Consider the following 13,882-nt stretch of genomic DNA (forward strand, 5'->3'; position numbering starts at 1 on the left):
ACAAATATTATGATCTGAAACCTGTAACCATTTCTTGTCATGCTTCAGAGTACAGCCTTAGTGCAACACATCTTCAAGAAGGCATACCAGTAACCTATCCGTCAAGAACTTTAACTCAAACAAAGATGCATTATGAGCAAATACAGAAAACTTTTGGCAGTAGTGTTCGCATGTTTGAAGTTCAGTGATTATATTTATGGCAGACTATCCAAATAGAGACTGATCACCATCTACTAGTGACGATTTTGAAAAAGCCAATGCATACGGCCCAAGCTCGATTGCAACGCATGATGATAAAATTGGAAAAGTTCAATTTCAATATTGTTTACAAAAGGGGACAGGCACTTGTACCTTGCTGATGCTTTGTCATGCACACTCAGACAAGCAACAGCACATCATGAAAATGAAATGGCAGACTTTGAAGTCATGGGAGTCAGAAATGTTTTGTCATCAAGGCTTGATGAACTATGAAATCACACAGCTTCAGACCCAAATCTCCAGAAGCTAAAAAAAAATTGGTCAAGGATGGCCAACACGACAAACCAGTTTACCACTTGAGAATTCAGCATTACTTTCCTTAGAGAGAAGCTGGTGATGGAAGATGGAATCATCATGAAAGGTCCAAAAGTGGTAATTCCTAAAGTATTACAACAGAAATATATCAAAATCAGGCATTGTGGTCACAGAGGTACTGATTCAACCAAAAGAAGGGCAAAAGGCAGTGTATTTTGGCGGTCTATGTCCAAAAATATAGAAAAGGACACTCTAGTGTGTTCAATTTGCAATATCACCAAACCGCATCAGCAAACGTAACCACTTCAGCTACACCAAATTCCTGATTTACCATGGGCGACGGTTGCCACAGATGTTTTTGAATGGAATGGTCAATGTTACTTGGTGTTAGACTTGCTCAAATTGGTTTGAAATTGACCTGCTTCCTAATTTAACATCCAGCGCAGTCATTACAAATTTGAAGAGATGTTTTTCTGTCCATGGTAGTCCACACAGTCCTGTCTGACAATGGTGCACAGTGTACTAGTCAGCAGTTCGAGATTTGCTGAGACGTGGGACTTTGTTCATATTACCAGTAGTCCTGAGTATCCACAAGCCAGTGGTTTAGCTGAACTGCACGTGCAGTTCAGAGTGCAAGGCACTTGTTGGAAGAATCCAAGAAAGATGGTACCAATGTTTTCCCTAACTTGCTCAATCTCAGAAACATTCCTTGAGACAACTTGCTTGGTTCACCTGCTCAGAGACTGATGTCCAGACAGACACAACTCTTCCAATCGGCAAAAAATTGTTGGTACCAAACGCAAAGAACAGAGTGGTCAAGGCTCAATTTTTGAAAAAAATGTCTGTCACAAAAGTTGTACTATGGTAAGACCAGTAAACCCCTTAAACCTTTACTACAAGGAGAAGTCGAGAGTGCAAACATCCAAAGGATATGACCCTGAGGGAATTGTGAAGAGTATTTGTGAGGAACCGAGATTTTGAATCATAAAATCTGAAGGAATGGATTTCAGAAGGAATCGTAGACTTGTTACCAGTCTCCGAACGAGTGATGCAGTAGATTGCCCATGCTGACAACTCTGATTCCTAGAGTGACTTTTCAGCTGTTTGAAGAAAGCACACTGCCCTTTTGAATTTGAACAACTTTGTAAACCCTGATGTTCCAGTTTTGAGAGAATCTCCAGAGACTGTCCCTGTTGCTAAACCCAGTCAGAATTTGTGTAACTAACCGAATCCTAAATATGCAACAGCTTGGACTTGAAGTCAGTTTTGTTGAAGTGTTGAGAAGTCAGTTAAAAGGTAGACATTTTCTCAACACTACAACAAAACTGTCGTTCTCTTATTTGCAATGTTGAACAAATTTGAAGAGGGAGGATGTAGATCAGTGTGTATTGAACCTAGTCGGCCACTGTAGCTAGACAGCACATGTGAGATTAGTGCCATTTTCTGTAGTCCATCAGTGTGAATGTAAGCTTGAATGGAGATGCACATGAGTGTGTTAGTAATGAGTCTGTCAGTAAGTATATAAAGTATATTTACAAGTTACAGCTCCTGATGTGTTTATGTACAATAAACGACTTGAACGCATTCCATGCCTGTCTCATTTGAATATATGAGACATGCGACAATTGGAGTACCTTTCCTGTACCTTTGATGGTTTATTATAAAGTTAAACTGTGAATGGTACAAGAAAAATACAAAGCATGCAAGTCACTTGGCATCCCCTCCCACAAAATGACATACATACTCCGAAATTACTACAAGTGATGCAGAACTGCTCTTATTTCTACACACACACATATATACACACACACACATATACACACACACACACACACAATGCCATACCACAATGACCTATTGTGCATACTTTGTCAATTCATTGTAAACTATACTCACATTTCTTTAAGCAGTGTGCATAAGCTGCATATTAGCACCATGTGGGATTGCTGAAGCTCAGTGTTCTGTTCAGCACAGCTTGCAGCACAAGAGGTTAATTGCATCTTGCAGCACAAGAGGTTAATTGCATTACCAATCATAAAGTAAGGGAAATTATGAAAATGCCAATGGTGCAGCCAGTAGTACATTTGTCTTTAATGCTGGAAGATCAGAAGGTTGCGGTTTCTCTTCCACCTCAGGTAATTGGATTCATTTTTCATTATTGACATTGCAGTCTGTGGCATTAGGGATTGCTGCTCTCCTGAATGTGCCATCTGTCAGATGAAACATTTAACTGAGATCCCATCTGTCTGAGTTGGTGGTAGCTTCGGTAGATATAAAAGATCCCATAGCACTTATCAAAAAGAATGTAGGGCTTTATGACAACAGTTACATTTTATATGCTCTCAAAATATCTACATTTGGCAGTAATATGATACTAGACCTGCTCAAAAACAGCTCATTACATTGCATAATTATGCGATATTGTCTCCTCACACTTTTTTTTTCCACAACCACTTTATTGCTGTCCTGTAATTTAAGTAATTCTTCACATCCATATAGCAGTTGAACGCAATTTCTCTATAGTCTGTCTGCTGGAATATAACATTTTCATATGCCTCATATTTTGTCTGTTTATATTTCTAAAACTGTCCTATTTAAATTCGCATTTAAATTTTCACTACACTGCTTTAACCCTCTCAAAATCTTAATGCATGCTTCATAGACTTCCTTACAGACAGTATATAACCTTACATTAGCTTGTTTTATAATTCATTAGTCCTTTTCTGGGTGATCTTTCTGACAGCAGCCTCTGGGGGGGTACTTGAACCTTTTTCTTCCTCCTTTACTCATGCCCTCAATTGCTAACTGTTATCCTACCACACTTCTACATAATATTTCCATTATTTGTTCATACCATAATTATCATGTACAGAGTACATTATCCAGTTTAATTTGCCATATTTTTTTTCATAAAATACTCAATTTTATCACAAAATGATTTTCCCTTTTTTCTCCCCATGTTCCACAATGTATTGTATTTTTCAATAAATTCTACCCAGTACATCATATTTTAGATTAATTTTATTCAACTCCCAATGCAAGTGTATTTAATGTTGATGCATGATTAGATTTTCTAAACCTAATCTCCCATCTTCACTCACAGTAAATTACTCTCGTTTTTCATAGTACTCTGTCCTCATATTAAAGAAAATGTCTCTCTTAGTTCCACTAATTTTGTAATAAGGACATATATATTTCATGTAATCTTACTTGCTCAATATGTAAGAATGTATAGGATCCCTTTCTAGCATATGTTAATTTAAACATTTTCCATGTATTAGTAACATTCACAATTTCTTCCATGAAATTTCTCCATTGTTTAATTATAACATCCCTTTTTCCAAATTTTAAGCCCATTATGCTAATCATATTTTCTGAAAAATATATTTGTCCTACACTGGTACTGTTTCCAAATTCTTTATTTTTCTTTTTATTGCAATTCATTCCCACCTTCTGTAGTTGCCTTCCCACGTCCACAGTAGCTTCCATTATTCATACATTATTCTTAACCACCATTACTTGATCATCTGCATAAGTCATATAAATCAATATTTATATCTTCTCCAAATTCCAAAGCATTGTTCATTACTTTACCTTACTTTTATGTACAACTGCATTCATTACCACTTGAAATAATATACAACTCATTGGCTATCCATGCTTGGCACCCCTTTTAACATGAATTTCCTCACTAGTCCCTACATTCACTATAACTGTTATACTGTAGATTTTAATAACCTCAGCAGTTCATGTGTTCATAGGTGTATACAAGGCTGACTTACCACTAGGGCCCTTATATGCCTAGCCGTGCAACCCAAATGTAATCCACAAATTTGGTTTATATAGGGGATGATTTACTGACTGCAATATTGATCAAAATATAGTTGCCAGACCAGTGGTGAATTTCCAGTCGCCCATCAATTGGTTCAAGTTGTACTTCACTGGGGTTAGGGAGAAACTCTTCTTGATATGGATGGGGGAGCCTGTTCAGAGAATGGGATCTCTGGGAAATGTAGCTGTCTCCAGCATGTCCTTTTTGTGCCACAAGCCAAATTTTAGGTCTTTTGGTCTAGTAGTTCTAATGTTTTTGTTTTGTGTTTGTGCAAACGGTTCATAAAAACAGGATCTAGGGATGTGTTGTACTCTAGGTAAAGATTACCTCTCGGTAGTCTGTGTGATGCAGAATAAAAAGAGAGGGCATTTTTGTTGATCAGTGTAGGACATTTTGTTTGCTTCCTGTATTCATTTTGTTAGAATCCTTTGTGGACGTTCCAGTTGCTTCATGTGTCTGGTCAGCTACATATCAAAGTGGATATTATACTCTATGATGGGTCTGATGAGGGCAGAGTACAGTGTATGATTACCTAGATGCCATACCCTTACTTATAAGCAGAATAACGAAGAAAAATTTTCTTACTACCTTGGACATATGTTGGTCATATGCTAAGTTACTGCCTCCTAGATCCCGGACTAGTGAATCAGCTTTAAGGGTGTTTTATTGATGGCGTAGTTAACCAGGGTGTTTAGAGTTCCCAAAAGGTACTATAACACATTTCTCTGCACTGAGTATTTAAACCATGGCTTTGGCACTAAGCATTTGTCTGTGTTGACTTTCCTGAAGGGGTTCTTGTCTTGGAGGGGATTCACTGAATGCTCCCAGTTTGTATTCATCTTAAACTTGTTCAGCGAGAGGTTTTTGACACTGGCTTTGACCTCCGAGTAGATGCCAAAGAATAGCAGGCCCAACACAGAGCCCTGAGGAACTCCAATGGTAACCAACCTCTTTGTGGAGGTGGCCTCACCAGTCTTAACCTCCTGGGTCCTATCCTTGACCCAGCTAGCTATCCATTGTGTTATAAAGGGGTTTATGCCTAGTTCCATAAGTTTGTTTACAATGTTTGAGTAGGGTATTTTATCAAATGCTTTAGCTAGATCTAAGCAGGCTGTGTATGCACTGCTTTCTCCTCATCCAATACCTTAGTGACCTTGTCAGAGGTCCACCAGGTTCCGTAAGCATAACCATCCTTTGATAATGTCAAACTTGGGTCAGTCCAGTGTCTGGAGTTCTCCTATGTCCTTGGAGGTGTTGGGCCCATTGAGGGTGTGTTCTTGGCTTTAGCGAGTGCCAGTTCATGCATTCCTAGTTATTGTTGGAGGGGTTATGTTTGAGGGCATTTGTTGGGGGATGGTTGGGGGTAAAATTGGAACTGAATTTGTTCACTAACAGGTTCACGTTATCACCAGGCTCAGTGCATGTGGCATTAACTACCATTTCTGCCTATTTGCTGGAAAGGACTTATGGTTATCTTTTACCTGGGAGGCTAACTTAACCTCAAAGTTGGTTTTGTTTGACCTAATTTAGCCCTCTTAAATGCCTATTTACTTTGCTGAGAGAATTTTATTTTTAAAGAAATTACCCTTCCTGATTTTTGCTGTATTTTTTTCTTTTTTTATATATCCTGTTTAATTTGTGATGCCACCAGGATGTTTTGTTTCTGGGAATTGTACTGTGCTTACTTCTGGTAGGTACAGCAGCCTGTAAGCAGCCATTGACGTGGTTGTACTGCGCTCCTGAAAGCAATTCATTGTAGGCTGCTGTGTTCTCTGGGTTTGGAAGGGCATTGAATTTTGACAAACTGTCACTTAATAAAAGGTAGTTTGCTGTGGAATATTTCCTAATCGTTGCTGTTTTTACTAAGGTTATAGAGTTGATTTTGAAGGAGACATGTTTATGGTTGGACTTTAACGGGAAGGATGGGGGTGGGAGAATGCAACATTCTTACCATATTTGAGTATGAGGTTCAGTATGTTGGAGCTTCTAGTGGGCGTATTCACTAGTTGGCTCAGGCTGGTTGTATTTGGAGTGTCTGCCTGTAGATTTGAGGCGGTGTATGTTTTCCAGTCTATAGACTGGTAATTAATTTCCCATGAGTGCGGTGTTAGGTCGGATGGTAAGTGTATCCAGTAGGTCCTAGTATGTATTGTGAGCTTCTTGGGATATGGAGGGTGCACTGCAAATGGCTAGGATATAGTACGGGAATTTGTTTGTGGTGATCTGCACATGAGGGAACTCCCATGCATCATGCTGTTTGACCAAACTAAGAGGTATGCTTGTTATTGGTGTATATTGAGATACCTTCTGCCTTTAGTCCTTGTCTGTGGAGCTACTAGTGTGGAAGGCACTGAAACCTTGCAGTTCCAGGGTACTCTCTGCTTGCTGCAAATCATGTCTCAGTAACTCTTTCATGACAGCCTTTCAACGTTACTATCATAATACTATGATTTATGTACCATGTGCTTCTTTCACATCACGTATTACCATTTTACATTCCGTCTCTTCTCTACTGTTACGGTACACAGTCAGAATTACTAAATATTTACTGTTTCACTTCTGTATCGTACCTACCATCATTAAATTACTTTCCTCAAATTTTTATATATTTTTGCACAGTCTTCATAAATTCATGATCAGTGTTATTTAAAGGATGTCTGTAATTTTCATTTTGCATGTTAATATTATCATGCACATGCAAACTTTGCATTTCACTATTTACAACCTTTTCATTTACAACATTTTTACCCATAAATATAAAAACAACCACTCTGTAGCCAAATTCCTACAACCCGGATAGAAACTTTTTTATTCAAACCTTTAAAATGTCCAAGTATAAAAATATCCAATACAATCCAAATAGATCAAGCGCTTTCGTCATCAGACTTCATCAGAACATTTTACCATTCCTTTCTTACAGTTTTATACAATAAGCTGTCTCCATTAATCAACAGTAATTAGTTCTTAAAGTGAAAGTACCTAGGTATAATAACATTCAAACAATAAAATGTACCTTAAAGAGAAAATATGTGCAAATGTAACTTTTCTTAAAAGGAAGTAAAAAATTAAAGAAATAATTATAAAATATTTATAAGTAAAAGCTTTTAAAGTTTAGATGCCCTAAACTTTAGTTCAGGTTTAATACTTGTGTGTTAATACCTGGGGCTTCAGTAGCATTTAATTTAAATTGCCACCTTGCCTCTGCCCTAAGCAATTTGTTGGTCCAATCCCCACCCCTAATATTCTTACTAACTACTTCAAGGATACCGAATTGAAAAGAATGTGATGGGTTCATAATAATATGCTTAAAAAGTGCATTGTTCTCATCCTTTTTTGTAATGCTATAACAGTGCTCATAAATCCTTCTATTCAATCTCCTTTCCGTCTTCCCCACATAAAAATATCCACAGTCTTTACATATGGCAAGGTAAACCAAACCTGTTGTACATGAACCTGTAGCGAAAAAAAACCTCAATTTCAAAAGGTCCCAATTTTACCTTGGGGGTATCATTAATGTACCTACAGTAGTCACAGGCCCCACACTTAGTTGTCCCTTTCATATTTCTTTTATTGATCGGATGTGGATTTTCCAATAAATTTTTTAGATTACTGTTAATCTTATAAGTGAAAAAAGGTTCACTACCAATAACAGTCAATAAATCTTTGTTCCATTTAAACATGGTCCAGTTGTTTTTAATAACTCTGGCAGAAGTTTCACCATGAGTTAACACCATTGCCTGTGAAAAATCTTTTCCACCCTCGTGGACTTGGTCTACTATGACTTCTGTAGCCCCAAGTAATGGTTTAAACCTAGAACCCCATTCACTGGTGACCTGGTCCGCAAATTTCTACCCATTTCAATTTCTTCAAAGTCACTTAACTTGTCACAGTTGAATCAGAAATATCCATCCTATTCCAAATATTCTCCAGTGCATTATATCTCTCCTTACTGAATATCCTAATTCCCCACATTGCCCATATATTCTCTTAGGGCACACTTTTATTTTCATTGTAGGGCAGAAGACCATTTAATATGTTTGGTGCTACCCCATGTTTGAGCATTCTCTTCTTTCTATCCATTACTGCTACATTCTGTAAATGCAAAATCTTTCCATCAGCAATATGTAAATGTACCCATTTCCCACCCACCCCCATTTCATAGTTTTCTTTCATCGATAACATTTTAAAATCTTGAGTACACGAAAAAAGAAAGACCCTTACATTTTTGATGCAAAGGAGGCGGTAGCTTAGGCAGACAGCAAGGCAGAGCTATTGAAACCCCTTCTTCCTCCCAGCCAAAAGAATGCTTCTTAATTTTGACAGTTTTAGCCCATTACCCTGTCCCTTCCCCCTGTCCTCTCTTCACCCCTACGAGGAAGACCATCTTTTTTTTTTCAGGGGCGCATGATTTGAAGCGATCACAAACTTTTGGTTAAAGGAATTATTGGCACATGATAAAGTGTAGGACTTTCCCACCTTTCATGCAAATGTTATCCTGATGTAGATCTACTGACCTTATCTACTGAATTGCTGTAGAAAGTCTTCCTTCAGAAGAGGAAGGGATATAGTTTTACTTGCGATTTTTTTCCTGGTTCCCAGAAATTAAGGATCTTCTTACCAAATCTGGTCCTTTCCAAACCAAATTTCTTATAAAGAAGTTCAGAATACATACCTTTCAACATATGCTCCTCCTTTTGGTATTACCTGGTGCTTTTATAGCTAATGTGCTCTACCCCAATTAACACTTTCAGACAATTAAAATCATGCGTATAATATCTTCAGAATATTACAAAAAATTCATTAACAAAACTGTGCAAGTTACTGTAGATAGCAGGTACTGGTTCAAGTTACTGTAGATGGCAGGTATTGGTGCCAAAGTTGTGCGCTTTAATGTTCTGTATAAGTTGGAAACATTTGTTTGCCTATGGGATACACGGCTTTTATGATACAAATACAAAAATATTGCTAACATTAAGAACTGCTTTAACAAACATCACATTACCCACCATGTTTTAATTTTAATGCAGTTTTTAGCAGCATCCACTGCTTGCATGTGCTACCTCTGTCTTGATGGTTTTGCACTTTATTTTTTGCATTTAGTTTAAATATGGAAAAGGTTATTTTTCTTACAATATTTTTGCAAACAGTCCTGACCATTTCACTATCTGTCTCGCAATTCATGTCCGCTTGACCATGCCAATTTGTTGCCTTAATTTCTGGGTATGGATCTGTGCCAGAACTTAAGAAATTAGATTTTTAAAACAGAAGAAATTAGATTTTTAAAACACTGACAAGTATATTCATCTCTAGAGTATAAGGATGTCTTATGTTAAGACAAGTATGGTCTTACAGGGTAAATAGGAACTTTACTTTTCTGATGACTGTACTCTTCTAAGAAGCAGTAATTTGTCACACACTTTTGATAGGAGAATAGCAGTGCATCAGAGTGATGCAAAAAATATGTAATAGGTGGGTGTGAAATGAGGCAGGTTAGAGCAACAAAAAAGAGAATACCTGTCCGTGAGGAATGTTGACTAGGAACACCATGCTTTGCAAGATATGCCTTGGCATGAAACACCCATCAGTGGTTAAATGGGGTTGGACATCAGGATGGGAAAAAGTGAAAAACAAAGAAGGAAAAATCTGAAGGGGAGCATTAGTCATGTATTAGAAGTGGGTCTGAAGAGGTGGGATGGACAGCAGGAGTAAAGTGGAACACTGACCCTGAAGGAAAAATATGGGAAAGCTATGGATGGGAAGGGAGGGTATTGGAAGAGATCAGCAGAAAGAATAAAATATTAGGGGGATTAATGAAGACGAATTGCTTAATGGTGATTGAAGGAGGAGAAGTAAAGTTAATTGGTGGGGAATAGTGGAATGGGGAGGTATGGCGAGGTAAAAGAGTTTAGTTGAGAGATGGAAGAAATTTCAGAAAAATTGTGGAGAATTTGACAAAATAAGATCAAGAAAAGAATACAGATGATCAGAAGGGGCATATTTATTGCCAAGAAAAGACTTGCAAGATGCAATGATTATACGCAAGGAGAACTGTATCTAAAATAACAAATGGAGCCATGGAGGAAAGAGGGGGAAATGCTTAGAGATGGTGAAATAGAGATGCCTTGTAAAATGGAACAGTGCAAACAAAAACATATACAGAATTAAGCTAACCCATTGCAGCTGTGGGAAGGCAAATTTTATGTTTGTGAAAACTCAGTAAAAATATATAAAAAGTAGTAATATAGTAGGATTATATTCTTTTAGATGAGTTTTGCAGTTTATTCTCAGATTACCTATCATAATTGTAATACTTGGGTCGCACTCATTGTGGAACAAAATGCCTTGACCCTATTCCCATTTGCATTATATTTTTTGTTTCTAAACATGGATCACACCAATCTTTGATGGTAAAATTGTGCAAGATTTTGGTGATTTAGAGACGCATGCAGGATGTTGTGACAGCGCTTTATCAGCTAAGTGATTATAGTGTGTGATGCTTTGAGGGGAAAATAACCCTTCTTCCCTAGATGAGAGCTGCTGTTTTATCTTTATGCTGATCAGTGCAGAAGTGGAAAATTCATTGATTACTTTATTTCCTTGGCTTCATCATTCCCACTGGGGCTTTGAATGGAATAGTTTACAGCAATGTCTGTGAGATCTTATTTTTGTGTTCACGGGTCAAACACTTATAAAAAGTTGGTGCCAGGACCATGGCTTAAAGATAAATGACAAAAAGTGTATCGTGTCCTTTGGTAAATATAAGCATCCATGCACCTACCACATAGCAGCCCACCCCCCATAATACTGACACAGTCATTTGTAGTCTATGAACTTTTAACTGTTGTCAAAGTCCTTCTACCCACCCCAGTTGGTCATTGGAGTTATATATACCAAAAGGAACATTATATTAAATTATGGATCTGATAAAGACTACAGTGGGATTAAAACTTCCTTTTATGTAGAAGAAATATCTGTTCAGTCATATAGCTTAACTTGAAAAACTCCACTGATTCCCTCACAAAGAACTAGATCATGGCATCCATATGCTATACAGATCTTGAATAGTTCCTTTTGCAGTTTCAATGTAGTCTTTTTAAGAGATGACCTCTGCCTTGCCTGCAGATATTTAGTTGACTCCGTCTGCATTACCTCCTACATATTTACAAAATAAGTAGCAGCATGAAACCTGCTCAAAAGAACCAAACCTTTACTGTAACATATAGAATCCATTAACAGGATAGGTATTTTTCATATAATTCCTGTTTCTGGAACAGACTTTTTCCCCTTTGTATTAAGCAAAGGAGCTGCTTGACCTGAATTCAAAAACAGCCTAGTGAGTGGATGGGAAATTGTAAATTCATCCCAAGTCTGGTCTCCCATCCCTCATAGAAGGAAGGGAGTAAGTAGTGAAATTTGCTTCTAATATAGAGGTGCAAATAGTGGGACTTTTCCTTGGCTTGGCACCAAATTATCTATCCAATCAACAGCCTAGTATGACCTTTGTTTTTTTTAAATCCTATCTCCTCTGTTTCATGGGATGGAAGTTCATAAACAAAACACTGTATTTAGCTTTGTAATTTGCAAAAGCATAGATATTCCGAATAGAAATTGTGCTTTCTTCAAGGCAGTTAGGGTTCTTTTTACTTTACAGCTTATTGCACATTTTGCAGAGGGTATATATTTTTTCCTTTGTCAACTGGGTATGTGAGCTGGTCCTTGAGAAACTTTTTAGTTGTGATCCAGGCTGCAAGGGTAAGTGTAATATATAGGAAAGTTTAGAGCAGCCAGTCAAATGGCACATTTTGGAGATGTGGGAGAAAACAGGAGTGCCCCAAGAAAACCTATGCAGACTTGGGGAAACAAATGCCAACTCCACAGACCGTAACTGGAGGTCGTGCTTGAACCACTGACAAGACTATGCTGAGGGAGATCTTAATCACTGAGCCACCATGTTGTGTGTTGCCCTTTGTGTCTCTATACAGTTTTACATTTGCAATTGTGCTATTTATATTTTTCCTTAATGTTATGCACTGTTACAAGGCCCTGAGGTTGGAATTTGTGTCCTATGTCAGTTTATGCTTGTCATAATTAGGAGTTGCATCAAAATGTGGCTACCATTCCTCTGTGATTAAAGTGAACTTAATGTAACAGGGAATTGATGCAAGTGTGATATTTCTACTTTCTAGCACATACTTGTTTCAATTCTTTACCTGCTCTTCAGAACCCTTCTGTGGGTGTGCACACCTGAAGTGCAGATAAACTCTTCCAAAAGAAGTCTCTTGAGACCCACTGTCTTACTAAACAGATGTGGGAAACATTGTAGGAGCCACCAAAGCAAGACTTGGAAGTGTGCTGTGCAGGGACACTTCAGTGATCCAAAAATAATTTTTAAAGGGCTTTAGAATTAATAGATGTACGCTGCAAATTATGGTCTTACTTTATATATTCTTCTTTTGTGCAGGGAGAGTCCTTCAGAGCAGCAGCTAAAGAACAGACTACATCAAATGGATCCAAATTCTGCTTCACGTCTAGGGAACAAAGTCTGTCTGAGTCGCACTGCCAAGATGGTAATATCTGCAGCACAATCTAGATGCAGTCGGAACATTCCATTACAGAGTGGTGAGAGCCCTTCTGTTAGTAAGAGGATTTCTGGTGTGTCTGAAAATGCAGAACAGCCGAGTAACCTGGATAGGACTAACTGCATAGTAGGTTGGTAAAAAATTTTTTTTTTTCATTTTTACCCCCCCCCCCCACCTTGGGCCTTATCTACTTTAATTTTGTTTACTAGTGTGCTTCACTAAAACATACTGCTCCCAGGAATACAAGACATATCAGTGTGATTTAGTTGTATCACCTTAAGACACTCTGGTCTGTTCTAAGTAATTATGATAATCTTGTCATTATCAGTAGCCTTGCATTCACTTGCCTGGATCACCTAAGCTTATATTATAGCTACCGTTAAGCTTTACATAGTCTTGTCTTCTATGGTGCTGTCAGACAAGTAGATTTAAGAAACTGTTGATGTAATGTGATCCTATCTCGCCTACATTCTCTACAGATGGGTTCGGAGCCGATCCTCTGCTCCGACTCGGCAGCTATACAATAGAACGCAGTCTCTTATTGGCTGAGTTACCTCGTATCCCAGGATGCACCACTACTGCTTCCCCAGATCTCGTTTGCCGCTTCTGAAGCATAGATGTGGTCTCGGACTTGGCTGAGCTAAGTGCCTCTTAGTCAGATTATTTCTGTCTAGTTTTGTGCTAAAACCTACCCAAAAGCTGTTTTAACAGCTACTTGTTGTTGTGTGACTGCGTTTTTGAAGTTTTTTGTGGTAAAATTGTATTTTTTGTGGTAGTGATCCCGTTTAAGTTAGAGGGGCCTTGCCCTATCCTAGGCGTTTTAGTTCGAGTCTAGGCTGTCGTTTGAGTAGTTTTTTTTTATGTTTAGTGTATTTAAATTAGATAGCCATGTCGAAGGAACATAGACCATCAGGTTTTAAAAAATGTTCCAAATGTAATTATAAAATGTCCATTACGG

At 37.9% G+C, this 13,882-nt stretch overlaps 1 protein-coding gene across 1 annotated transcript in view; it reads left to right on the forward strand.

The window, feature by feature from the left end:
• The window catches only part of LOC122803163 (short transient receptor potential channel 2-like), a 1,104,815-nt gene that overhangs the window by 333,470 nt on the left and 757,463 nt on the right, over positions 1-13,882 (forward strand). The window contains exon 5 of the mRNA XM_044072780.1: positions 12,807-13,054. Within this exon, the coding sequence (XP_043928715.1) occupies positions 12,807-13,054 (248 nt within the window). The remainder of the gene's footprint in view (positions 1-12,806; positions 13,055-13,882) is intronic.

The sequence above is a fragment of the Protopterus annectens genome, chromosome 5.part1 (assembly GCF_019279795.1).
Source record: "Protopterus annectens isolate FY-2018-M chromosome 5.part1, PAN1.0, whole genome shotgun sequence".
NCBI lineage: Eukaryota > Metazoa > Chordata > Ceratodontiformes > Protopteridae > Protopterus > Protopterus annectens.